This window comes from Lutra lutra, chromosome 15 (assembly GCF_902655055.1).
Source record: "Lutra lutra chromosome 15, mLutLut1.2, whole genome shotgun sequence".
Classification (NCBI taxonomy): Eukaryota; Metazoa; Chordata; class Mammalia; order Carnivora; family Mustelidae; genus Lutra; species Lutra lutra.
In genome coordinates this window covers 54,496,527-54,522,439 of record NC_062292.1, presented here as the reverse complement: position 1 = coordinate 54,522,439, position 25,913 = coordinate 54,496,527, and the positions used below count along the sequence as shown (strand labels likewise).

The window sequence follows — 25,913 nt, the reverse complement described above, 5'->3', positions numbered from 1 at the left end:
AAGCATTATGTTGTGGTTGATTTCATCAATAAAATCTGGTTTCTGATTGAAGAAGCTTTGAGTCAAATAAGGATAATGGATAAGTAAATGGACTGTTAAAATAGCCCATGATAATTGCAGTGATTTAAAAAGTATAGACTATATGTTATTTTCTCTGTAAATGTTTAATAAAATCAGGCAGCGCTCATAGTTGTCTTTTGTGTCCCTGAAATTTTACTGTGTATGTTATGTACTAGACTTAAGGAAAAATAAATTCTTATTTCATTGTTTACCATTACTGGGGAATTAACTACTTCTTACAGATTTTCCAGATATGACTTTTTATTTTTAATTAAAAATTTTTTGAAGTCTTTTATTTATTTAAGTAATCTCTACACCCAACATGGGATTGAACTCATAACCCTGAGATAAAGAATTGCATGATTCTGAGTGAGCCAGCCAGACACCCCTCCAGATGTGACTTTTTTTTTTTTTAAGATTTTATTTATTTGACAGAGAGAGATCACAAGTGGGCAGAGAGGCAAGCAGAGAGAGAGAGGAGGAAGTAGGCCTCCTGCATAGCAGAGAACCCGATGTGGGACTCAATCCCAGGACCCGAGATCATGACCTGAACTGAAGGCAGAGGCTTAACCCACTGAGCCACCCAGGTGTCCCCAGATGTGACTTTTAAAAATGAACATTTAAGAAACCATTCAATACCTTTTCTGAAATAATTCAAAAGTAGGATTTTTTTTTCTTTTCTGTTTTCTTAAGTCTATGAATGTTGAAGACAAGTTGGCTTTTTTGATGATTCATGGCCATTTTTCTGAGCTTGAGTTTTCAAAGGGCACTGAGTCTGTTAAGTCTGTTGAGCAGTTCTGTACCTTTCAGGAAGATTATGCATGCCCCTAAACCCTGCCCCCACCACCACCTCTCAGGGCTTTGATGTATCTTTGGATAAGAAGACATTTTCTCCTTTCTTTCTTCAAAGACACATAGTGGTCATTAAGGATTGTTGGGTAAGTGACTGAGTAAATATGAAGTTCATATTTTCTCTGTCAAGTTGAAGTTATTCACAAATAAGGAATCAAAAGTGAGAGTGATGAGTGTGAGTTGGTACAAATGCTTTTGGACCTGTGAATTATTTTTTGGAATATTGTCTTTGTTAGTGTATAATGGTAACAGAAGAATACTGTTCTAGTTTAATGATCCAAAAGACAGAAATACCACTGTGTATGATTGCAATACAATGTAATGAAATAGATTTTCATTCCCGTCTTCTGGATTCATTGATTGTTCTATGACTATCCTGCCTGAATATGTCTAAGAGTTTGGCTGCAACTTCGTGGGGTTGATTAGTAGCCCCTAAGATGCTATCAAAATGAAAGCAATTAAATCAATCAGTAATAAAGGTCCTCAACCCTGACATACACATTGTCTTATCTTATAATCTGAGCATCCAGGTACATATCAGGGGAAATCCAGTTGTTATAGAAGAAATACATAATTGAAAGTGACAAATGATCAACTGGAGATTGGGAAAACATTAAGTAGAAAACCATCTGGTTCAGAAACTGCATAAAATATGCACAAATATTCCTAAGTTTTAAATAAAACTTTAAAAGTCATTGATAGAAAAGATAGAAAAAAATGGGGAGATTTCAAAAATTTACTCAAAATGCTCATAATTTACTCAAACATTACTATGTCATGGTTCTCTGGGTTATCTGGAAGGAATTGTGAAGAAATACAATTATGAAACCAAGAATTTAAGTTTCATGAAATTTTATAATCAAAGAATAGACTACACAGTATTGCTTGTCTTTTATCTGTCTTTGTAAACCGCATAAAATGATAGTAACACAGCATTTTTCCTTAAGATCAAAGGCCAGTGTATCAGTGTGTCATTTAGTTCTTGATCTTTTTAATCAAATTTTACTACAGAAATTTCAACTGTCATCTCTCAAAATCCTTATTAATCGTGTTGTTTGGAAACATTAAAACTAAAAAATTCATACTGTTTGCTGGTAATTCATAAACTCAGCCTACATTATACTTGAAAAGATAATCATTTTCTCTGTAGTATCTTGCTGATCTGTGTATAATTTAAAACTGGAACATTTTAATTTTCTTAGCTTTCCTTTGTGAAGTGTTACATGCAAATTATGTATAATTTTCTTGTAACTATCCATGCACTTGCATTTTATTTGCCCTCCATTTTTAATGCATTAGTAATAAATGCATTCTGTGGAAAAAATAAACTTATAAAAAGTAAAAGTCATCTATAACTTCACCGCCCATACATAACTTTGGCAAATGCTCTAAGTTTAAATCCTTACAGATCTTTTATTATTGTTATTATAAATCTGTATCATCTGTCTCTACCTTCTTAAAGTTGTAGCTCTATACTCATATCCACAGATAAATCTACTTCTCTAGAAGGCAGAATTATACTTTACATGTTATCTTTAACTTGGTTTTTAAATTCAAACTGTATTTTGAGTACTTTTCTACATTTATATTTATAACTTTTTGTTTCAGATTTTTATTTATATTAAGTACTATATCATAGAAAACTCCAAGTATGTAGGAAAATATCTTATGTGTACCAAAAAAAAAAAAGAATAATAGACTTTTGCTTATATTTCACGCCAATTTGGACAAGGTGATGTCTGTACATTTAACACTATTTTCTCAAAATATTTTATGTTATCTGGAGACAAAAACTCTACAAAACCTAATATATCTTGAGGAGACCTCCAAAGAATATGTCTCTATATGTTACCTTCCTCTTGCTATGAATTTCCATGTCTTGTAAGTATCAATGTCAATTCAAAACTTAAAAGTAAAGCACTGTAAAATAATTACTCGTTGGGCGCCTGGGTGGCTCAGTGGGTTAAGCCGCTGCCTTCGGCTCAGGTCATGATCTCAGGGTCCTGGGATCGAGTCCCACATCGGGCTCTCTGCTCGGCAGGGAGCCTGCTTCCCTCTCTCTCTCTCTCTCTCTCTCTGCCTGCCTCTCTGCCTACTTGTGATCTCTCTCTGTCAAATAAATAAATAAAATCTTTAAATAATAATAATAATAATAATAATTACTCGTTATATTTCTTTGAAGATACATGACATTTTTAAACCATTGTCTTTGGGGCAGTATATCTTTTTCTTCACAATTAAAAAAAAAAGCCTTTCTCAAATAGTTTTAAAAATGTACTTCTCTGAATTCTCACTGGAATTGTTGGGTTGAATGGAGCATCCTGGCAGGAATAAATTACGATTTTAGGACTTGGGTCTGCACTGGCTTTTTCTGTAAACTCTTGCCACACTAGTATGATAATATATATTTTTTTAAAGTTCAATTTGAGAGTTGTAAATGATAGCTCAGCTGTTTTCTTTAAGGAGATAAAATGTTGTCAATATTTCTGCAGGTCTTTTATTGTCCACAGAAGGGAGGTGAGCCATTTTCAGTAACAGTGACTTGTACTCAAGCCACTCCATTAGGTCAGTGGCAAATTCCTCTTTGATTTTAAATGTTAAAAAAGCCAGGACTATATATTTGAAGCATTGCTCTTGTAATTAGTGTGGTCTTATTTACAAGTCTTTTTGATAATCACTTTGAGGTTAACAGTAAAGACAAAATCTTAAATGAGATTTATTTTTTAGATCACAATAAGAAAAAAACAGAAATATTGTCTTCATAAAAATATCAGAGGCAGGCTTTTGCTGGATTTCCTCCATTAACTCATGTAGGCAACATCCCAAACTCAAACAGCCAGCAGTTGCTTTGTAAGACAAACTGTATCTATAATCAGTAGGACAGAACCACAGATTCCATATCATCACTTCTACCACCTTTTATTCAGGAAAGCATAACTTGAATAATAAAAGCGCCACCATGGGGTAAGGAAAGTTGTCTGTAAGAAGAGTTTCAAAGAGGTGGGGAAAAAATATGCTCTGGCATTGTTTTGTAGCAAAATTTTGCATTTGGCCAAAGTTTTGCAAGGGGATAGAGTTTTTAAAAAAAATGGAAATGAGATTAATTGCATGGCTAATTGACTTGGGGAAGAGAACTTAATGAGCTCATTTCTCTCTTCCAAAGCCAGGAACTCAGAAAGTGAGTTTTCATCTATTCTTCCATTTATCCAGTTAGAACATATCTCCCCCACAGTTAAGCCTACTAGAAGAAGTGATGGTTCTATGTAATGATATCTGATGGCTGCTAGGAAATAAGTGTAGATAAGGCCTCCTCTGTAATATACAGGTAATAAAAATAACCAGAAATGAATTTTGGTCATTAATTGCTCATTGTTCCATTCTGTAGGCTACATCTTCTAAGTTAGACCATGCACTAGAACATTTATGATCACAGAATCCCCTGTTAAATGTTTTAGTTAATATATTGCTCAGGAACAGTCTTATATACTGCTGGTGTCACTTCAACTTCAGATCAACACCAATGTTGGATTTTTAACCTTATCTTCCTCCTCTTACGTCCTCCTTCATCTTGTAACTTCCGGATTTTGAATATGTAATATGTGTCAGGCTTTGTGTTGGACATTGTTTAAATATGACTACTTATCCTCAGATTATTTTGAGTCAAAAACAATTGAGTTGTCTTCCTTCTAGAGATGAAGAAACTGAGATTCACAGAGGTAAGGTAGATTCAAGGGCTTCCTGTCCAATAATATTTTTCATGTTACTTTATCTCTTTAACCCCCAGTCATTAATCTAATAAAGTAGTAGGCTCAGTTGACTGAAAGCTTACTATGTGACAGTGTGCTAAGCACTTGGTCTTTACAACAACTCTATGAGGCAGGTGTGATTACCTCCATGTTATAAATGAGAAAAATAAGGCTTAAAGATTAGACTTAATTATGTGAGAGCAAAGGGCTAGTAAATCAAGAAATGGAAATCAGATATGAGATATTTATATTACTCAAAATCTAAAGGATTCAGTGAAATAACCCATGTTAAATGCTTCATAGAGGACATAACACATAGGCAGTCTATATTTCATGTTACCTTTTACAGTTAGTGGCAGCACCAGCAATTGAATTAAAATGTCTGACTTCAAGCTTATACCTGATATCTAACATTGGATTCTATATAATTTGATATGCAAATGGTTGTTGTTGGTGAAAGAAAACTTAAAGAGGTCAATTCTTCCACCTTTAATTTTTTGGGAACAAAGAGCCATAACTGACAGTATTCTGTTTCTGACTGCTCCGTATCTTTCTTTTACAAAATGACTTTTATGTTTTTAAGTTGTTTATTGCAAATCATCTAACAAACGCCATCCTGAAGTCTTTACATAACCTTTCCCTATTTATTAATTGTTCCCATTGTTCCCCTCTCTACATTACCTTAAGAATGACTACTTTGGATATTAATGTTATAGTCACATGTGAATTTTCAGTTAACAGCTTAGCAATTGTCTATTAAGCTTCTTCTGTGTAGATGACACAGGGAGTACAAAAGCCAATAGCTTTCAATTCCTGGACGGTACATGTGAGTAAACCAATAATTTTGGTTCAAAACAATAAGAGCATGGTCAGGATATTGAGTGCTGTATAAGAAGAGAAAGGGAGAAGTTATCCCAGTCCAAAAGATGAGAAATGGTTTTGGGGAGAAAGAATCTTCCTCACTTCAAGAAGAATATGGTGTTGATTTTTAAAAACTGACCAAAATGGAAGAGTGCATTCATTACCAATTATTGGAATGCAGCACTACATGCTGGGAGAACCATTATGTTTCCGTTCTCATTTCCTCTTGGTCATTAGGTTTCCGTTCTCATTTCCTCTCGGTCTTTTGTCTTCCTTTTCCTCAGCTAAGTAGAAAAACTATGTGCTTTCCTGCTACAAATTTCAGAATACCATACAATAGTAACATATTGGACGATTAAATTGTTACTTTTTTTTTCTTTCTAACTTTAAAAATATTAAGGGAAGAAATTGTTCAACTATGAATTAGTAGAGGGAGATAAAAACTGGCAAAAATGCTTTTGACTGCAGTTTGTCCCAATAATGATTATGGAATGTGTCAAACTGTTCTGAAATATTAAACATTTATTGCAGAAAATAGTAAAAGGAAATAACCTTTGTTGTCAAAAATATAAAAATAGTTTTTAACAGTCTTAAATTGCAAAGGATTATTATTATGAATAGATAGGGAGGCTTTTTGAGATGTTACATGGTTGGATTCTCCTAATTCATAATTAAAATTAACTCTGAGAAAAATTGGACACTTTCAGCATTCATTAAGTATCTTACCAAAAAAATCAAGGGGTGAGAAAAATAATTCATAAATTCTGTTATATATGTATATATTATTCTTTAAAGATTTTATTTATTTTAGAGATGGTGAGTGTGAGTGTGGGGAGGGCAGAGGAAGCAGAGAATCTCATGCAGACTGCATTGAGCATGGAGCCCCAACACAGGGCTTGATCTCACAACCCTGAAATCATGACCTGAACCAATATCAAGTGTTGGATATTTAACTGACTGAGCCACCAGGTGCTCCTATTATTTTAAAATTTCTCTTGAATCAATCATATTTTATATATAATGTAACTTGACAAACTACTGTAGGTTTTTAGGGTGTGTACAAAACAAGAATTCTCTTTCTGATCATTCAGATATTAAAATTAACTTGATAAGTTGAAGTACATACTGATTCCCCATTAAAATGTTAAGGTTTTATTTATTTTAATGTCTTTATAAAGACACAGAACAGTCTAATTTTTGAATAGAAATGTAAAAATCCTAAATAATTTTAACCATTATTTACCATAAATTATGTTGAGTTTATTCTATGAATGCAAGAATAAATTCTAATTAACTAATAAACCTAAATAATAATTTATAAGTGCAATAGGTCAAATATTTAAATCAGGACCTTTAATAAAATTGACAATATATTATTTTTTATATAAAATCATCTTGTTATTTTGGGGTAGATAATTCTTCTTTTAAATGATAATTTACCTGAGATAGTCAACATCATTAGATAGGTTGTAACTTTAAAGATATATCCATTAAATTCAGAAATAGTACAAAAAAGTTTCCTCAAAAAAGATTATATTTGACCAAGAACCAGATGAAAAACACTGTCTTTACTAGTAACCAAAAGCATACATACTAAAAGAGTGATTAATATTTTTCTTAAAATCATGAAGAGATAATTACAGTTTTAAATTGAACAGAATATGAAATGGACATTCTCAGATGTTCCTGGTGGTGGGATTATGAATTTAAATTTTCTAGAAGGAAATTGGCCATATTTCTAGAAGGAATTGGCCAAATCTTTAAAAATATTTACTCTTTGGGGGTGCCTGTGGGTTAGGCTCAGGTCATGATCCCAGGGTCCTGGGATTGATCCCTGCCTCAGGCTCTCTGCTCAGCAGGGAGCCTGCTTCCCTTCCTCTCTCTGCCTGCCTCTCTGCCTACCTGTGATCTCCGTCTGTCAAATAAATAAATAAAATCTTTAAAAAAAATTTACTCTTTGTACAATTCTAATATCATGAATTTCAGTTACCATAGTTAGGTAATACTCATCCTCCAACAACATGGTTCAAATATTAGTTATTGTGGTATATTAATGGTAAGCAATTGTGTAAAGTACAGGTTTAACTGCTGGCCCTTCAGTCTACACATTACTGTGGAAACATTGCATATCATGATCAGTGACCATTCTTGACTCTTCTTTCAAAGTGTGTTGGTGATTGATTAGTGCACATCCACTTCTTTGAATCAAAGAAGTTGGTAGTTGTGCTGCTTCCTAGTCTGTCAGCAATAAATAAAACCCATGTGACATTTCAGAAACACAAATTCAAAAAGTGGGATTGAGTATTCCTTTCTTCACAGAAGAAATAGTTGGTCAGTGACACCATTTGAAAGACTTTGTATACACAGCTAGAGCAACTCAGCAAAGGCTAACTTAAGAACAAGGACTGTGGGGACGCCTGGGTGGCTCAGTGGATTAAGCCACTGCCTTCAGCTCAGGTAATGATCTCAGGGTCCTGGGATCAAGCCCCGCATTGGGCTCTCTGCTCAGCAGGGAACCTGCCTCCCCCTCTCTCTCTGCCTGACTCTCTGCCTACTTGTGATCTCTCTCTCTGTCAAATAAATAAAATCTAAAAAAAAAAAAAAAAAAAAAAAAGAGAATGAGGACTATAGTTATGAGGAATAGGGTGAAGATAACAGTGAGAGCACAAAGATTGGGATGATGGGTGCCCACCCATATTTACAAAGCAATATGACCTATCACCAAGGCACAGACAGGCTGCTTTCTCAGAATAGAAAGTCATAGGATAAGAAAGCAAGCATGATTCAAGCGACTCAATTTAAAATAAAATAAAACAATTCTCAAAGTTTCAAATGTTAATTCACAGCCTCCTAAATGTTAGTCTATTATAATTTTTATTTCCTATCATATTTATAACTGACAATAAGAACATTTTTTAAAGTTTTACCTTCATTTATTCCCTCTTTGATGCTCTTCCTTTCTTAACATTGATACAAGTTTCTGACCTATAATATTTTCCTTCTCTCTAAAGAACTTTTAACATTTCTTACAAGACAGTTCTACTGGCAACAAATTTCAAATTTTTTTTTAGAAAGTATTTAGTTTTCCTTCACTTTTGAAGGACAATTTTGGAGGGTACAGAATTCTAGATTGGTGGTTTTTTTCTCTCAACACTTAAGTATTTTCGTTCTGCTCTCCTCTTAATTGCATGTTTTCTGAGAAGTTAGATATAATTCCTACCATTGTTCTTTCCACAGGTTAGGTGTTTTTAAAACTCTTTACACATTTTTTCCTTTATCTTTGATTTTCTGTAGTTTGAAAATTATAGGCCTGGGTATAGATATTGTTGTTTTGTTTTTTTGTTTTTAGTATTTACCCTGTTTGGTGTTCTATAAGCTTCCTGGCTCTGAGGTTTGGTGTTTGACATTAAACTGGAGAAATTCTCAGGGATTACTGTTTCAAATATTTATTCTGTTCCTCTCTTTTTTCTCTTCCTGGTGTTCCCATTATTTGTATGTTATAAATTTCCTAGTTGTCTCACTGTCCTTGCATTGTCTGTTTCATTTGTTCTTTTTTTTTTCTCTTTGCTTTTCAGTTTCTGAGGATTCTATTGTTGTATCATCATCTTTCAGAAATCCTTTCCTCAGCTGAGTCCAATCTATTAATAGGTTCATCAAAGGCATTCTTCATTTCTGTGTGATCTTTGTCTAGCATTTCTTTTTTTTTTTTCCCTTACAATTTCCATCTCTCTGTTTACATTGCCCAACCACTGTTCTTCCATGTTATTTACTTTATCCATTAGAGCCTTGGCATTTTAATCATGGGTGTTTTAAGTTCCTGGTGTGATAATTCCAACATTCCTTACATTTCTAATTCTGATGCTTGTTCAGTCTTTCAGATTGTGCAGTGGTTTTTTTGTTGTTGTTGTTGTTGTTGTTTTTGTTTTGTTTTATTTTGCCTTTAGTGTTCCTTGTGATTTTTTTTTTCCTCATTGATAGATGGTGTGCCTAGTAAAAGGTACTGCTGTATACAAGCATTTGGCGGTGTAGTGAATTGTGGGGGAAGCACTCTATAGTCCTATGATTATGTCTCAGTCTTTTAGTGAGCTTGTGCTTCTGGATTGTTAACTTTACAGTTGCTTCTCTTTCCCTTCCACTCAGAGGTGAGACAGGATGACTAGAGTGGGCTGGATTTGGGGATTTTCCCTCCCTAAATCAGGCTCTGATAATACCCCAGCAGGTTAGGCTCTGGTTCACTAATTTCTCCTGAGGGCAGATATTGTTAAGAAGTACAGTGAGCCCTGATTTATTTCAAAATGGCTCCCTTTTTCCTCTTTCTGCCAGAAGTATGAGGAAATACACCACTAAGATTTACTGTGAGAACCTGGTCAAACTCCCAGAAGTAAATCTCCAAAATATTTGGGATCCCCCATTAATAACTAGGTCCCCTTAGAGTCTTCAATTCTCAGACTTGTTCCTACTGAACATCCAGTAATTAAGTACAAGAAAGTACCCGCCCCCCCAACCTGGAATTGGTTCCCATGGAAGCTTCTGCTACTGAGTCTCTGCTTCTGTCACTGAGACTCCCTGTTACCTGTCAGTCTTTCCTTAAAGTCTTGGGGACTCCTTGTCTTGTTTTTCCCCTTTAGAGATCCAAAAAGAGTTGTTGATTTTTCAGTTTACTCAGCTTTTTACTTGTTAGAATAGAGTGGTGACTCCAAGCTCCTTACTTGTGGAATCTCAGACTGGAAACCAAGTTTTAATGTTTTGACAAATTAAAGATTATTGAACAATCATAACTTTCCTCATTGGTTATTATGGTCATTTTGCATAGTTTCAGCTTGGATGGACGCTTACCATTTTGCACTACTATGCCTATAATATGCTAATTTCTGATTTATAAAACATTTTTTCAAAAAGGACAATTGCTGGCTTTCAACTCTTTGATATTTGTTCTATAACAAAAATGTCTGTTACATAAAGAGTCTTTGTATTTCTTTATTGTTCTGTTATTGTTTCAGTGTGACCACTGCTTGCCTCTTTATAATGATAAGCCTTTCCACCAAGGTGATCAAGTTCAAGCTTTCAATTGTAAACCTTGTCAATGCAACAACCATTCCAGAAGCTGCCACTACAATATCTCAGTGGACCCATTTCCATATGAGCACCACAGAGGAGGGGGAGGGGTCTGTGATGATTGTGAGCATAACACAACAGGTAACTAGCAAATCATAGATAACTAATAACAAAGTCTGATTTGGCCTTTGGGGCCCATGTGTGTTATATAATGCATGTCATTTTAAATTGTCTTATTGCTACCTTAAAAAAATGTTTTGAAACTGTACCATACAATTTCATTCATGTGGAATTTAAGAAACAAAACAAATGTGCAAAGGGAAAAAGAGAGAGAAACCAAGAAGCAGACTCTTCTTTTATTATTTTTTATTTTTTTATAAACATATAATGTATTATTAGCCCCAGGGGTACAGGTCTATGAGTTGCCAGGTTTACACACTTCACAGCACTCGCCATAGCACATATCCTCCCCAATGTCCATAACCCCACCACCCTCTCCCAGCCCCTTTCCCCCCAGCAACCCTCAGTTTGTTTTGTGAGATTAAGAGTCTCTTATGGTTTGTCTCCCTCCCAATCCCATCTTGTTTCATTTATTCTTTTCCTATCCCTCAAACCCCCCACGTTGCATCTCCACTTCCTCATATCAGGGAGATCATATGATAGTTGTCCTTCTCTGATTGACTTATTATGAAGAAGCAGACTCTTAACTACAAACAAACTGATGGTTACCAGAGGAGAGGTTGGTGGGGGGATGGGCCAAATAGGTGATGGGGATTAGGAAGTACACTTGTGATGAGTACCCAGTGTTGTATGGAAGTGAATCATTCTATTGTTCACTTGAAAAACTAATATTACACTGTATGTTAACCAACAGGAATTTAAGTAAAAACTTAAAAAAAAATATTGTTAGGATAGTAAAGCTTGTTCATTCAGTCTTCATAAATCCAAATAATTAGGTAGTTTTCAGAAATAGCACTCTTACCTTCAACTACATCTTTTCAGGAAATTTCTTTTTGTTTTTTTGTTTTTTTTTTCTAAAGTACAGGCTATTTGATTAAATCATGAATATATTTTGGAAAATTCAGGGATTATTTGTTTCAGTATGCATACCCTTAAATTTTTTTGTGTGACCTTGATCTTCCATTATGACTGGATTTTCATGTAGTGATGTTTATCTTTGTTCAGATTTGGCAAGAATCCTAGTAATCTGGGAGCATTCTTTTTTTAAAAAATGCTAATTAAATGCACAAGATGATTATCAAAGTCTTGTTCTAAAAGCATACAGCATTTTGACTCATCATTGAAAATTACTATTCTCTGAAGGTCTGGTGTATTAAAAGCAGAAATAGGCAGTATCTCAATTTGTAAAATATAATGGCCCAAGTCTGATGGATTTGAAAATGCATGACTCTGAAGCATGAATGGATTTATTGATGACCTAAAATGTCACCAGAACTTGGCTAGGTGCTGGTAATATAAAGACAAACAAGATAATGAATTTTCCTGTCTTTGTGTGGATTATTACATAGTAGGAAAGACACACCATTACAGGAACAGTTACAAAGTTGTCTGATGAGTGCTAAGATAGGACAAGTGCAGTAGGAGTTAATCAGGTGGAATAGCGAGAAGGAGGGGAATTAGGGGCATGGTGACAAAAGGTGTCTAGTAAGAGAAACAGATGTGCAGTGGCCTAGAGGAGAAAGAAACATGGAACTCTGAAAGAACTGATGGAAAGACAAATGGAAGATTGTAAGACAAGTGCTAGAAAGGAAGGCAGGGGCCAGATCTAGAAGGCTCTATGAATCATGCTTAAGAGTTTGGCTTCTTAATAGGTTAATACACGCCACTTAAGGGTATTTTACAAGAAAGAGATATAACAAGTTTTATGTTTTTAAAAGACACATACGGTTATAAAGTGGAGAATGGATTGGAGAGGGCCAAAAGTGGTTTGAGGTACTGTGGTAGTCCAGGTAAGAAATAATGCTTGAGTACATTTAAGGTGGTATGGAAAGAGAGAAGTGGATCCAAGAGATATGTGGAATGGGAAGTACAAGCATTTTCTGAGCAAAATGTAGGGTGTAGGTAAGGGAAAGAAATAGTCAAGACTCAATCCTAACATTCTAGTTTGAGCAACAGGGTCAATGTTGGTGCCAGCCATTGAGATAGGAAACACAAAAGGATCAAAACTTAGGGAGAAAATGGCAAGTTTTGTTTTGGAAACATTCACAGTGTTTCCAAGAGACATTGGAGAAAATCTTGTGGGCAGCTGGAAACAGTTCTGAAACTCCTCTCTTAAGAAAAACCTTATTGTGATGCCTCAGAATAAATCAGTATCATCCATATATTTTAGTGACATCTTATGCTTATCACAATTTGTAAATGCATATTTATTCCTATAATTATTTAATTGGAACTCATCTTACTAGATTGTAAGAAAGCTCTGTGAAAGGGATACAATGTGTATTTTCTTGCTATTGTATTTCTCTGCACTTAGTACAGTGTTTGTAACATGGTAATCACACAATAAATATTCATTGAATGATGAAGAAATTTCTAGATTAGAGATAGAAATTCGGGAATCATCAGCATATGCAAATAGAAATATTCTAGAGATATTATAAATTCATTTAATTTTTAATTAGTCCATGGCCAGTATCCATCAGAATGTTTTTCACTTGATTATTTCTATAGTCTTCTGATATTGAGCCAATTTTAGTAATATTTGAACAGAGTAGAGTACATAGTGTTTAAAGTGGAATTGATAGTCTTGAGTTTTATTTTAGCTTCTCTCAGTGGTCTTCTATGCTACTCACATTTACTTTAGAACCCCCTTATAATTCAGATTTTTTTCTTATATAAAATGGCAAGAAAAAATTTCTAAATAAAAAATCATAAACTATGGGAAGTATCTCATATTTCTAATATATCTAAACATGGAATTTCTATTTTGCTATCTGAAATAAAAAATAATGCCATAAGCAGAGAAACGTTTGCTTTTAATAATGTTAACTATAGAATAATAAATTATATTTAGAACAGTATCCTTTTTTAAAAGATTTAGTTCTTGAAAAGTATTTCTGATACTACATGCCTACTTATTTCCAACTGTATAACCATCATCTACCTCACATATAAACATTTCTCATATTTGATTTAGATTAAGTGCCTAGTCCTAGAAATAAAAAAAAGTTTTAAATTTAAAAACAAACTCTTCCAAAATATGTGGACCCCAACAAAGCAGAGCTTTTTGGAAGTGTGGTATTATATAACAGATGGGAGTTTAATGAAGTAAAGCACAGTTTGTAACAGGTTCATTGTTTCATATGCTCTGGATCACTAAATTGGCAGGTAGAGATGAAAGGTGCATTAAAATGGACGTCCCGAAAATTATAGAATTCCCTCATAGGAATACAGTCTTTAATTTTGAATTATGCGGCTGATTTTAATGAATTGGAAGTCATAATGCATAACCTTTCTCTGATGCAGGAAGGAACTGTGAGTTATGTAAGGATTACTTTTTCCGACAAGTTGGAGCAGATCCTTCCGCCGTGGATGTTTGCAAACCCTGTGATTGTGATAAAATGGGCACGAGGAACAGTGGCTTCCTTTGTGATAAGGTGAGTTTTCAGTATTGAAGGTGAAGAATTGCTCGCTTTCAGAAACTAATTTGGGAGATATTCTACCAGTGAAATTGAGGTCTGTATTTTATCAAGAAGTCTTAAGTTTGTGTGTTTGCTTTTCTAAGAGCTGCTTTAGAAATGATCCGGTGCAACTTTGAATATGGAATATAAGGCTATTGGGCGCCTGGGTGGTTCAGTGGGTTAAGCCTCTGCCTTCAGTTAAGGTCAAGATCTCAGGGTCCTGGGATCGAGCCCCACATCGGGCTCTCTGCTCAGCGGGGAGCCTGCTTCCCCTCCCCCTCACCCTCGCCTGCTTTTCTGCCTACTTGCGCGCGCTCTCTCTGTCAAATAAATAAATAAAAGCTTAAAAAAAAAAAAAAGGAAATATAAGGCTATGTATGTAGGTGGTCCTTTGCATATAAGAAAGGCTCATTTTATTTTTAATTTTAAACTTGTTCAAAAATGTTGAGAGGGAGGTGATTCCAAGTAAACTAGGAAGTGAACTCTGCATGTGTCTTGGTATTATTGGTGAATTAATATTAATAAAAGTTATTAAAAAAGAATGGTTTCCCTCCTAAGTTCCATAGAAGATAGGATAACAAAGGTCACTTACACATAGGTCCAAATGGAAATTGTGATAGCCCCACTTCTAAATTTCTTATTCCAAACTTCTCTCTTAACAATACAATGGGTTTTTATAATTTTATACTTTTTAAAACATTATTACGAATATTGAAGTTTGACCTACATGAACACAGATTCTAACTGACCTGGGGCTGTATAGCATAGCCCACCTCAAGCCAGAAAAAGCAGCTTTGTATTTAAATGTGGTATCAGCTGGAGCTCTTTACTTGTTCCGATAATACTAACATATAACAATATATAAAGGGCAAATTTACTTTAAAGAATCAATTCAATGATTGTATTAATTTTTAATAATTACATATTCCCTTGTAAATAATTGAAAATGCACTGGCTAGGAATGTAAGCTCACAATCTAGTTAAAGAAAAATAAATTAAGTTAAAGCATGAAGATACTAAGTTCAAGGCGAAATATATTGGTTTTATAACTTTCAGCATACATTAAAAACTGCTCTAACATTAAATAAAAGCCAAATATAAAGTAGGCCAAAATAAAGATTTGAAAAACTTCACAGGGCCTATGCCTATAGTGTGTTAATAAAAGAACGGTATGTCTTATTAGAAAGCTGGGTAGTAGAAAAATCATTAACAAAGACAATTTCTAAAAAAAAAAATTTAAAAGACAAAGACAATTTCTACAGTGATACAAGGGAATTTTATACCATTTGGTACTGGCTTAGGAAAGATTAAAGTCTCAAATTAATAATCTGACTTTCCACTTCAGGAAATAGGAAAAGAAGAATGAAATAATCTCTAAACAAACAGAATAAATGATATCATAAAGCTAATCAAAACAATGAATTTTGGAACACTGAAAAAAAATAAAATTAAGTTAAAAATAAAATAAAATTTAAACAGAAAATAAAGAAAATCAATGAAAAGAATGGATCTTTGGAAAGATAACTAAAATTTACAAGCTTCTTCCAGGACTGACAAAAAAGAGAAAACCCAGATTACTAGTAACAGAAATGAAATAAGAAGTATCGCTACACACCTTGCATACATTACAGTATAATAAGGAAATAACTACCAACAATTCTACACACATACATTTTACTACTTTGGTAAAATGGAGCACTTTTTCAAAAAGTATAAATTACCTCCTCACCCATTATGAGATCAATAATTTGAATAACCCTACAACTATTAAGAAATTTAATTCATAATTTAAAATTTACAAAAAAATTATTTCACTATAAAATTCTACCAAAAATTTAGAGTAATTAACATGAGGTCTGTATCTATTAGAGCAAAATCAAAGAGGGGGAGTGACTTCTTAACTCATTTCATGAAAGTATGTATTATCCTGATATCAAAACCAGACAAAGTAACATACAAGTTATATTTTGCAAAGTAATATACAAGTTATTATAGAAAATGCCTATCATAATCCCAAAAAGATCTTTCTGTAGATAATAGATAATAAGACACTAAAATTTATACGGAAATATTATAAGATACTATATTTTAGAAAGAGTGTTTCATAAATATTATACAGTTTTTAAATGTTTTTATTGTATTTGTATATTAAAGATAAAATATAACATTTGCATATAAGTTTCAGTGTAGCTAAAATAACCTTAAACAGGAGAATAAAATGGGAGGAATCATTCTACCCAATTGCAAGGCTTATTATATAGTTATGTTAATCAAGATTGTGTGGTGTTGGGGAAGGATAGACAAATAAATCAATGTACTAGAATAGAGAAATCAGATAAAATCCCACATAAATATGATCAACCAATTTTTGATGAAGGTACAAAAGTAATTCAGTGGAGGAAAGATAGTCTTTCAACAAGTGACCCTCTAACACTGCATATTCACAGAAATTAACACTAAATGAATTAAAGATTAAAAAGTAAAATGTAAACAAATAAAACTTTTAAGGTATAACAAAAGAGAAAATTGGGGGGACATAAGGACTTTTTAGAGTCCTTAGACATGACACTAAATATATAATCCATAAAAGAAAAATACTGATATGCTAGACCTCATTAACATTAAGATTTTTGCTCTCAAAAGAATCTCTTAAGAAAATGAAAAGGCAATAAAGAGGGGGCAGCATTAGACACAAGAAATGACAGACAATTATGATCCAAAGAAGTAAGTATAAGTCAAAATATATTTTAAAAGAATCTGTGATCTTTACAGTCTTGAAGCATGTTTTCTTTAATTTTTATGTTTTAAATCATTTTTTTTGTTTTGTGATAATAACATTTATATGCCAAAATGACAGTCAATTTTGTTTATATTGGGTATAAAGCTCAACCAATAGGCAAAGAATAGAAGACAGAATGACTATAAAATGAAACAAAACTAATATAAAATTGAATTTCTGTACATGGATGGATAGATATAAATTTGAAGATGATGAATTAAAAAGGAGAAATAGAAGAGACTTAACATGCATTATTGTCTCTATCTTTAAAGTAGAAAGTCAGTAGGTGTTATTAAGTATGTTATTTAGTTTTCCAAAAAATAACCAGTGGAGAGCTAAAAATAATACATCCGTACTTCAGTGAAAAACTGGGTACTTTCTCCCTAAGATTAGGAAAAAGAAAACAGTGTCCCCTATTATCACTTCTATTCAACATTGTACTGCCAGTTCTAACCAGGAAAATTAGGCAAGAAAATGAAATATAAGTCATCCAGATTGAAAAGGAAGAAATGAAACTATCTCTGTTTGTATATAACATAATCTTGTAGGCAAAAAAATTCCAAGGAATTAATTAAAAAGCTATCAGGACCAATAAATGGCAAGGTTCTACAAGGTTGCAGAATATAAGATCAATATACAAAAATCAGTGGTATATCAGTGCATTTGCAATGAACAATCTTGGAATTAAGCACACAACTTTATTTAAATAGCATCAAAAGAATGAAATACTTAGGAATATATTTAATAAAAGAAGTCTAACACATATTCTGAAGAATACAAAATATTGTTCAAAGAATTTAAAGACATAAGTAAATGGAAAGACATACATGTTCATATGTTGGAACCTTAGTATTTTAATGCTCTACAAAATGATCTACAGATTCAACACAACCCTCTTAAAGCCTACCTGGCTTCTTTGCCAGTATTTATAAGGACATTCAAGGCACTTAAAAATGGACAAAACAATCTCAAAAAAGAAAAGAGTTGGAAGACTCACACTTTCCAATTTCAAAATTTACTATAACGTCACAGTGATCAAGACAGTGTAATGTAGTTTAAGGAGGCAGATGGATAGATAAATGATAGAAAGATCGATCAATCACTAGAATAGTGTTGAGAGTCTAGAAATAAATCCTTACTTTTACATTCAGCTGACTTTTGACAAGGGTGTCAATGAAGAAAGAAAAGTCTTTTCAACATAGGATATTGGGAAAATTTCATAACCATATGCAAAAAAATGAAGTTAGATTACTATTTCACACCATCACAACACAGTCTTGTGTTTTTCAAAATATTAAATGTAGAGTTACCATATGACCCAGTACTTTGTCTCTTAGGTATATACCCAAACAAAATGAAAATATATATCCTTACATAATCTTGTTCAAACATTCATTGCTACATTATTCATAATAATCAAATGTAGAAATAATCCATATGTCCATTAGCTGATAAATGGATAAATGTGGTATACGCACTCAATGAGATATATTCTGTGCTAAGAAGAAAAACAACACGGACATTTATTACAACATGTACTTTGATCTCAGGAGTGGGATTAAGGACAGGAGGAAAAAAAGCTCTTTAAGAGATACTTCCATATAATATTTTCCATGTACAAAAATCTAGTTTAAAAATGAATAAAAGGAAAAACATACCTTAAAATGTTAACAAATTTTCTTTGTTTTGAAAACATTTTTCCTTTTTACTTTTTTCTCTCCCTAATTTGCTTTGTTGGTAATTTTTATAGTCAGACAGAAATAAAGGGAATTTTCATTGAATATGCTATGTAGACAGAGAGGAATATTTAAGAATCTGGGAGAAGACACATTGATAGAATGGTTTTGTGAATTTAAAACCACCACACTATCTCTAAACCACATTCATATTTACCTTGATTTTATTATTTTCTTATGTTCTAAGTACAGACACAAAGAATATGGATTATTATTAGGTATGGAAATATAGTGTCAAATACATCTTGGCTAAATAATCTAATAAAAGATTTCTTAAAAATGTGAGTTTTTTATCATTTTCAATGGGATAGCAGAACACACACTAAAAAAGTTGTCAACAATGTCAGAATTATAAACTGAAAAATTGAATTCAAGGACATTTTAAAAATTCATGCAATTGCAATCCTTAATAATATTAGGGAGCATACAAGGAAATTAGGCAGTAGTTCAAGTCTCATTTTGTTATAATAACTTAGGAATCAAGCCAGCCCCAAATGGCCTGAGTGACGGTGTCGTGCGCTCTGTGTTCTGGAAGGGAACTTTCCCTTTGGCAGTTGTCATTTGAAACTCAATCCAATCTCATAAGATATGGCATGTTTGCCTTATTCTTCCACAAGAAATGTTATAATTCTTCCTCATGTGAGTGCCAAGATCTTGAGAATGGCATGAAGTAATGCTCTGAGTCACTAAACTAAAAATACAGATGCCAAAGTCAAGACACATAGAACATTTAAAGCGTAATAATAGTATTAATATTAATAGGAGAGGGGAAAATGGAAAAGAGTCATTGCTATTATTGTGAAGTCCTTAATATAGAGTCCTTGGATCCCTGGGCTACCATGGATAAGTTTTAGGCCATCCATATATAACTTTAAATTTATGTAGTAATGTGTCTGTGTATTTGTTTGTTTATGTTTCTCTGAGGAAGAGTTTTCAGTACCTTCATCAGACCTAAAAGCTGTATGTGAGCTAAAAAAAGATGAAATTCACTATGCTGGGGAAAAGTAGGTCCATTTATCTTAAAAAACAGCCTTGGCTATTAGCACAGATACTTATAATGCAAGTTTCCCAGGATGTAACTGAACTTCCTTTTTGTTTCTTTTGAAGTCAGTGCCTGAGTTACTTGACATCTTTTCTGAATTAGAAATTGGCTGTTCTTTTTTTTTCCTCATCTACTATGACTTAAGTTTAGAAGAACTAGATAGAGCCTCATACCCAGATGATGCTTAAAACAATAAAATAAAATAAAATAAAATAAAAATAATAAAAAAAAATAAAAGCATTCTGAGGTATTAGAAAAGAGTCTATGAACTCATTCTTAATGTACATATATATAGAGAGAGCCCAGTCTGCTCCTTATCCAAGGTAGGAGCAAATTGGCTCTAATCTACCCTTTCTCTGCCCCTGCCCTTTATGTGTTCTTGGATCTGAGAAACCATGAGTTAAGCTGTAACAGTTGAGACATGGGAGATCACCCAGAGCGGTGCTTCTCAAACTTCTCATGTGTCTGTCAATATCTCAGATGTCTTTTAAGAAGGCGGATTCTAATTCAGGAAGTCTGGATTGAGGACCAAGAATATGCATTTGTAGAAGTCCCCATATGTTGCCATTGTGGCTGATCTATGGAACACTCTTTTTTTTTTTTTTTAAAGATTTTATTTATTTATTTGAGAGAGAGACAGTGAGAGAGAGCATGAGCGGGGAGAAGCAGACTCCCCATGGAGCTGGGAGCCCGATGCGGGACTCGATCCCGGGACTCTGGGATCATGACCTGAGCCGAAGGCAGTCGTCCAACCAACTGAGCCACCCAGGCGTCCCTATGGAACACTCTTTAATAACCAAGTTGCTAAAACACTTTCAAAGATGTATACACAAAAGAAGCGGGATGTAGGTGTGTCAGAGAGAAAGGGGGTAAACATGAATGTGTTCTTATGCATAAGTGTATACAGTTGGACAGGAATGGGCTTACTCTGTTCTGTCTTCTGAATCCTATCTTAAAAGCAAATGGTTTTCTAGGTTTTCCATACAACCAAGCTTCTGTTAAATTATAGTCGAACTATACTCTGAGCTGTGTCCTCAGAATTAGAATCTAAACTAAGTGATTAAAAAAAAAAATGGGGGAAAAAAAAAAACCAGTAAGGGAATCTGAAAGTTGGCTGAAAACTGAAAATATAGTTGTAATTATATAAAAAGAAAGAAGAATGGTTGCTTGTAATGCTCACTAAGGCATCAGTAGACTGCTGCAATAGAGCCAGAACAGAGAGAGATGATTAAGAGACATTAAAAAATAGATTAATAAGGCAGGAGACTAGGGGTTGGAATGAATTAAATGAAATGGAAAGGCATCAATGAAGGAAGTATTTCCAGGTCCGACCCAAAGAAGATGGAATCATGAGGAATAAGGACCCTACTCACGAAAATTGATTGTTCTGCCAAAGGGATAATTTTCAAGGAAATACATTTAAAAAATGGAGCAGAATACACTTTCTCTACATAATGTACCATTTCCTGCAGTTCATCAGTGCTTTCTCATCTGCTCAGAACTAGGTATTTGTCATCAATTACCACAACATGTCCAAAAGTCACTGTGTGAATTTTCCAGAAATATATTACCTTATATTTTGTGTTACCCACATATTAAGGTGTAAAAATAGAAATAATGCACACATTTCTTCAGTCTGTGAAAAGTGTGACCCTGAATAGTATGATGTATGGATATTGGCTATAAACATTAGGATAGTGAAGGATATGAAAGATGGGAAGTTTATCTAGAACTTGAAGAAAGACTTGAAAACTTGGACAAATTTGTGGTCTCTCATTCAGAGACTTAAGGAGAGATGAGTAATAATATTTCTCTTGCCACTGGAAAGCTGAGTTTTAATTGGCTAATCTGAGAATGTAGAGGGCTAGATGCCAAGGATAAGAACAAAAGTGCTAGGGTATAAATGGAAAAACAGGGGGAACATGGATCTGATCTATCAATAAATGCTCGTACAGACTTACTGGAGGTAAAATGGATGGAGCTATAACTGAGGCGAGGTTCCCACCCTCAGGCTACTTTGAGTTACATAGGTTTGAACACACCTGGCATCTCCTTGGGAATTCTCTTCTCCCAAGGGTTACGGTATAAAACGTGACCAAATAATACCCCAGGGCTAGATCAACAGTGAAAACAGAATTGGCGGGGATGCTGAATATTGATTTAACAAGTGGAGGATAATAGGATACAAGGTCCATTGCTTTACTACTTGATAGGAGTTAGGATAAACTAACAGATATAACAAATTGATCCTCAAATTGCTAGTGGTCCAACCAATATAGGAGTTTATTTCCTGTTCACAGAACTTCTCCAAGTTCCCGGCTAGTTGGTGGCTCTCCTCCAGAAGACAGTTCAGGGACATAGCCGACTTCCATTGTCTGGCTCTGCCTTCCTCTAGAAAAGGAAAAGGCAATGTGGAGAAATAACTTTCACCTCCTGAAGGTCTTTGTCCAAAAAAGGCATACATCGCTTCTGTTATCATTCTGTTGTTGAGAGCTAGTTACATGCCTACAGTAGTTTTGTGGAAGGGTACAAAAATATTGCCCCCAGCTAGGGAGCCATTTCCTAAATACAACTGTGTACTATGAAAGAGGAGAAAGGGTCTTGATGAAGAGCCAGCCATCTCTGCTCAGTGTCTACATGACAGAAGGTAGCCCAAGAATAAGAAGGATGTTCTCTTCTACATATAGAACACAGTAACTTCTGTTTAATAGCAACCCCGAGAATATAGTACCTCATCAGAACCTTGGGGTTATCAGACCATTAATATTGGAGGCAGTGCCTGCCTGGGGGTAAACCCTGTTTAGCGGCAGAGGTCGCAGTGGAAGCTGGTGTGCTAAAACTGTGTTGGCACATGTCAGCAAAAAAGGACTAGATATGGGTGGGAGGAGAACAGCTTGCATGCAAGGTGAAAGATAAAGGTATGGTAAGTTTGTTTTAAAAAGACAGTCACTACATCACTGGTGCTGTGTGTGTGTGTGTGTGTGTGTGTGTGTGTGTGTATGATACCGATTTATTCAGAACAGATTATAGGTAGCTTCCCTTCTCCTGCCAGACTAAAGTGCTGATTATTTCCAGAGTCAGATGCACTCCCAGCATCAAGGGTGAACCAGTGGCAAGGACCCTAGTTCCTCAGCATCATGCAGGACTGGGGAATATTTAAGCTCCTGGAGAGCTGAAGGACTGGTCTCCACCTTGATCTACCTGCATGAAGTTTTGGTGCTATGTAGGAGAGGGCCACACTTTGAAATGTGTAAAACAGATTGTCAGGTAGTTGACATATTGCTTAAAATGCAAAACTAATCTGTAAAATCTCATAGGTTCCTTTTGTTATACATTTGGCATGTGTGAAGGATTATGTGAAGCACTTTTAGTTAATTTATTCAGTCCTTACCAAAGTTAGTGAAGGAGTTATTAATTTATCCCTTGTGGAGTTACAGATACAGAGGCTCAGAGAGATTAGGTAACTCCTTCAAGATTACACAAGTAATAATGGGATAGAATAGAATTCAAAACTCATGTTATTTGTCTCCAAAACTCAGCTTGAGGTTAGAGATGCTGGGTCTTACTAAAATACCTGTTCCCAGCACTGGCCCAGAAGAGGAACACACAGCTGATTGCTCCTCTGGGTAACACAGATCCATTGTGCTCCTCTGGGAAACACATCCATTTGTTTCAGGATCATTATTCCAAATCCTACCAATTTAATACTAACTATTAAAAAATTCCAAATATTTAGGAAATAAAAATGTGTACATAATTGGCAAATTAATTTCTTGGAACCAATCTAATCCTCAAATGGAGATTTTGGTGATACTGAAGAGGTAATATAGTTCCCTAGGCTTGGTTTATACCAAAGATTCAGCTTATTATCTTACACATAAACTAATTTGAATATTGTGTAGGGGTATTTCCTTTTAGGCCTGATTTATTTAGTTTCTTTATCATTTTACATAGACATCTTCTTCTCAGTATATTTGAGATTTACTTTTTCACTGGTTCAACAAACTAATATAATAGTAAGCAGCCATTCTACTGTGTAAATTCACAGCAACTTTGATCACTTTTACCAAAATAAAAACACAAATGATCATTAAACTAAAGAAGTTAACTTTCCTAACAGCATATTTCTATATACCATTAACAATAGATATAGAAAATTTATTTACTCATGTTGTAAATACTTTTGAAATGCTTCTGAGATATTTTACTTTGCTAAAGTCGAAATACCATCTTGTTAATAACTACTATATTAATTTTACAGCAGAATACAATAAGACTATACTGTATGGTTGTGCCATTCAGATGACATTTATGAAATATTCTAATTTAATACGGTGGCATATACTGTCTGCATCTTTCACAAGTTATAGCTTCTAATCTCTGAGCGAAAGAGACCTAAAACCAAAGGGAAAAGAAAAGAATGATGCAATATGAAATTATACCCCTTTGAGAACTAGAAGGACTATAATTATAGTATTTCCTCTTAAAACCATTCAAGTATGTAACATTGCTAGGAACAACAGTGTGTGGGGAACCTCTGTCCACTCTCCGTCTTGAACACTCAAATGTATTCCATTCCTACTGTGACTTTGAGCATGCTTCAATATTTTACCTTTTTGCACTACTCCTTAGAGATCATGGTGGGGAAATTTGGAAAGCAGTGTCTCAGAAATGCCTTTTGAAGGGGAAAGGAAGCTATAAAAATGTACCAACCTGACAAATGATAGACATTGTAGAATGGAAAAGAAATCACATCTTGGTTTTATACCAATGTAGAAACCTTTTTTCTCAAATGAGTATTTTCGATGGCTGAGCAAGATGCTACACAGCAGGATCACAAAATGCTTAAATGGAAACAAGTACTATCATTGTGCATTATTCACCTGGCATTCTCTAATTCGTGATATTTATATGTGGCAGAAACCACTGCAGATTCATTTATTTATTTCTGAAGTGGAATGAGTATCTTACAAAAGTAGCCTGTTATATTAATGTGGACATTTCTTAAGGGAGTCAGAAGCTTAAGGAAAGAAGTATATGTACTAGAAATATGCAGTAGATTTTAGGGGCCACATCTTAGAGCTGAGCTAGTTCCTGGCCAGGAGAATATACTGTATAAAGATCAATTGATAGTTAGATGATGGATGGATGGATGGATGGATGGATGGTTGGTTGGATGGTTGGGTAGATAGATGTATTTTTCCTTAAAAGCACAAGAAATGCTGCAAATGATTAGACGTTTCATAAATGCTTTTTAAAAAATGCTAAAATAAATCTATTGTCAGCATTTACATTCAGATTATTAGTAGTACAAATACTTCAATATTGACTCAGTTCGGCAAGATGATGTTTCTTTGATGCTCAGTGATCCCTGTCAATAATTTAATGAGACGCATAACTAAGAAGAAAAAAGAGTAAGACTGAGTCCCAAGGACCACTTGAGTTAGTGCGGTGATAGAATGTAGCAAGTCCTTCAAGCACTAGTTCTTAAATCTTAGTGTTCTTAAGAATCTCTAGTGTAACTTTTTAAAAATGAAGATTCCTGGGCTCAACCTTCAGGGACTTTTAATTCTATAGGTTTGAGTTATTTGGTTGTGGATAATCAACTCAACTTTGGAATACACTGAACATGTGTTGTAGATTTGTGTATTCCAAAATTTTCAGTATATAAAAGTGGTATTGCTTGATTAAGATGAATATTTTGAAAACTATGAATATATAGTTTTTTTTATTTGAATGAAGAAGAATTTGGGGCAGGTAGTCTATAAGAATCTATTAGAGTCATAACTAATTCTCTACCAAAATTGAGTAGAAATTGTGATTTTCATGACTCTTGTTATATTTGACAGTATCTCCTAAATACATATCAGTTATGTAACCACTGACTTTAATTAATGTCCTTAATCAGTAAACATATATCTTAGGCATGCTATGATGTACCAGGCACAATGCTAGTCAAGATGTATATAATAGTAAGTAGGAGAAACGGAAACTAATGAATTAAATTTATCTTCCCTGAAATGTCTTGTTTACTATTGTTATTTTAAGAGAAACTTTGTAAAGATTTTTTTTTCATTGCCAATGATAAACACATCTTGACTTCAGATTTTCTGTTTTTAGTTGTGTATTGTATTAACCATC

At 34.0% G+C, this 25,913-nt stretch overlaps 1 protein-coding gene across 1 annotated transcript in view; it reads left to right on the top strand.

The window, feature by feature from the left end:
- The window catches only part of USH2A (usherin), a 705,277-nt gene that overhangs the window by 98,991 nt on the left and 580,373 nt on the right, over window positions 1–25,913 (top strand). The window contains 2 exon segments of the mRNA XM_047705734.1: window positions 10,520–10,715; window positions 14,061–14,191. Of these exon segments, the coding sequence (XP_047561690.1) occupies window positions 10,520–10,715; window positions 14,061–14,191 (327 nt within the window).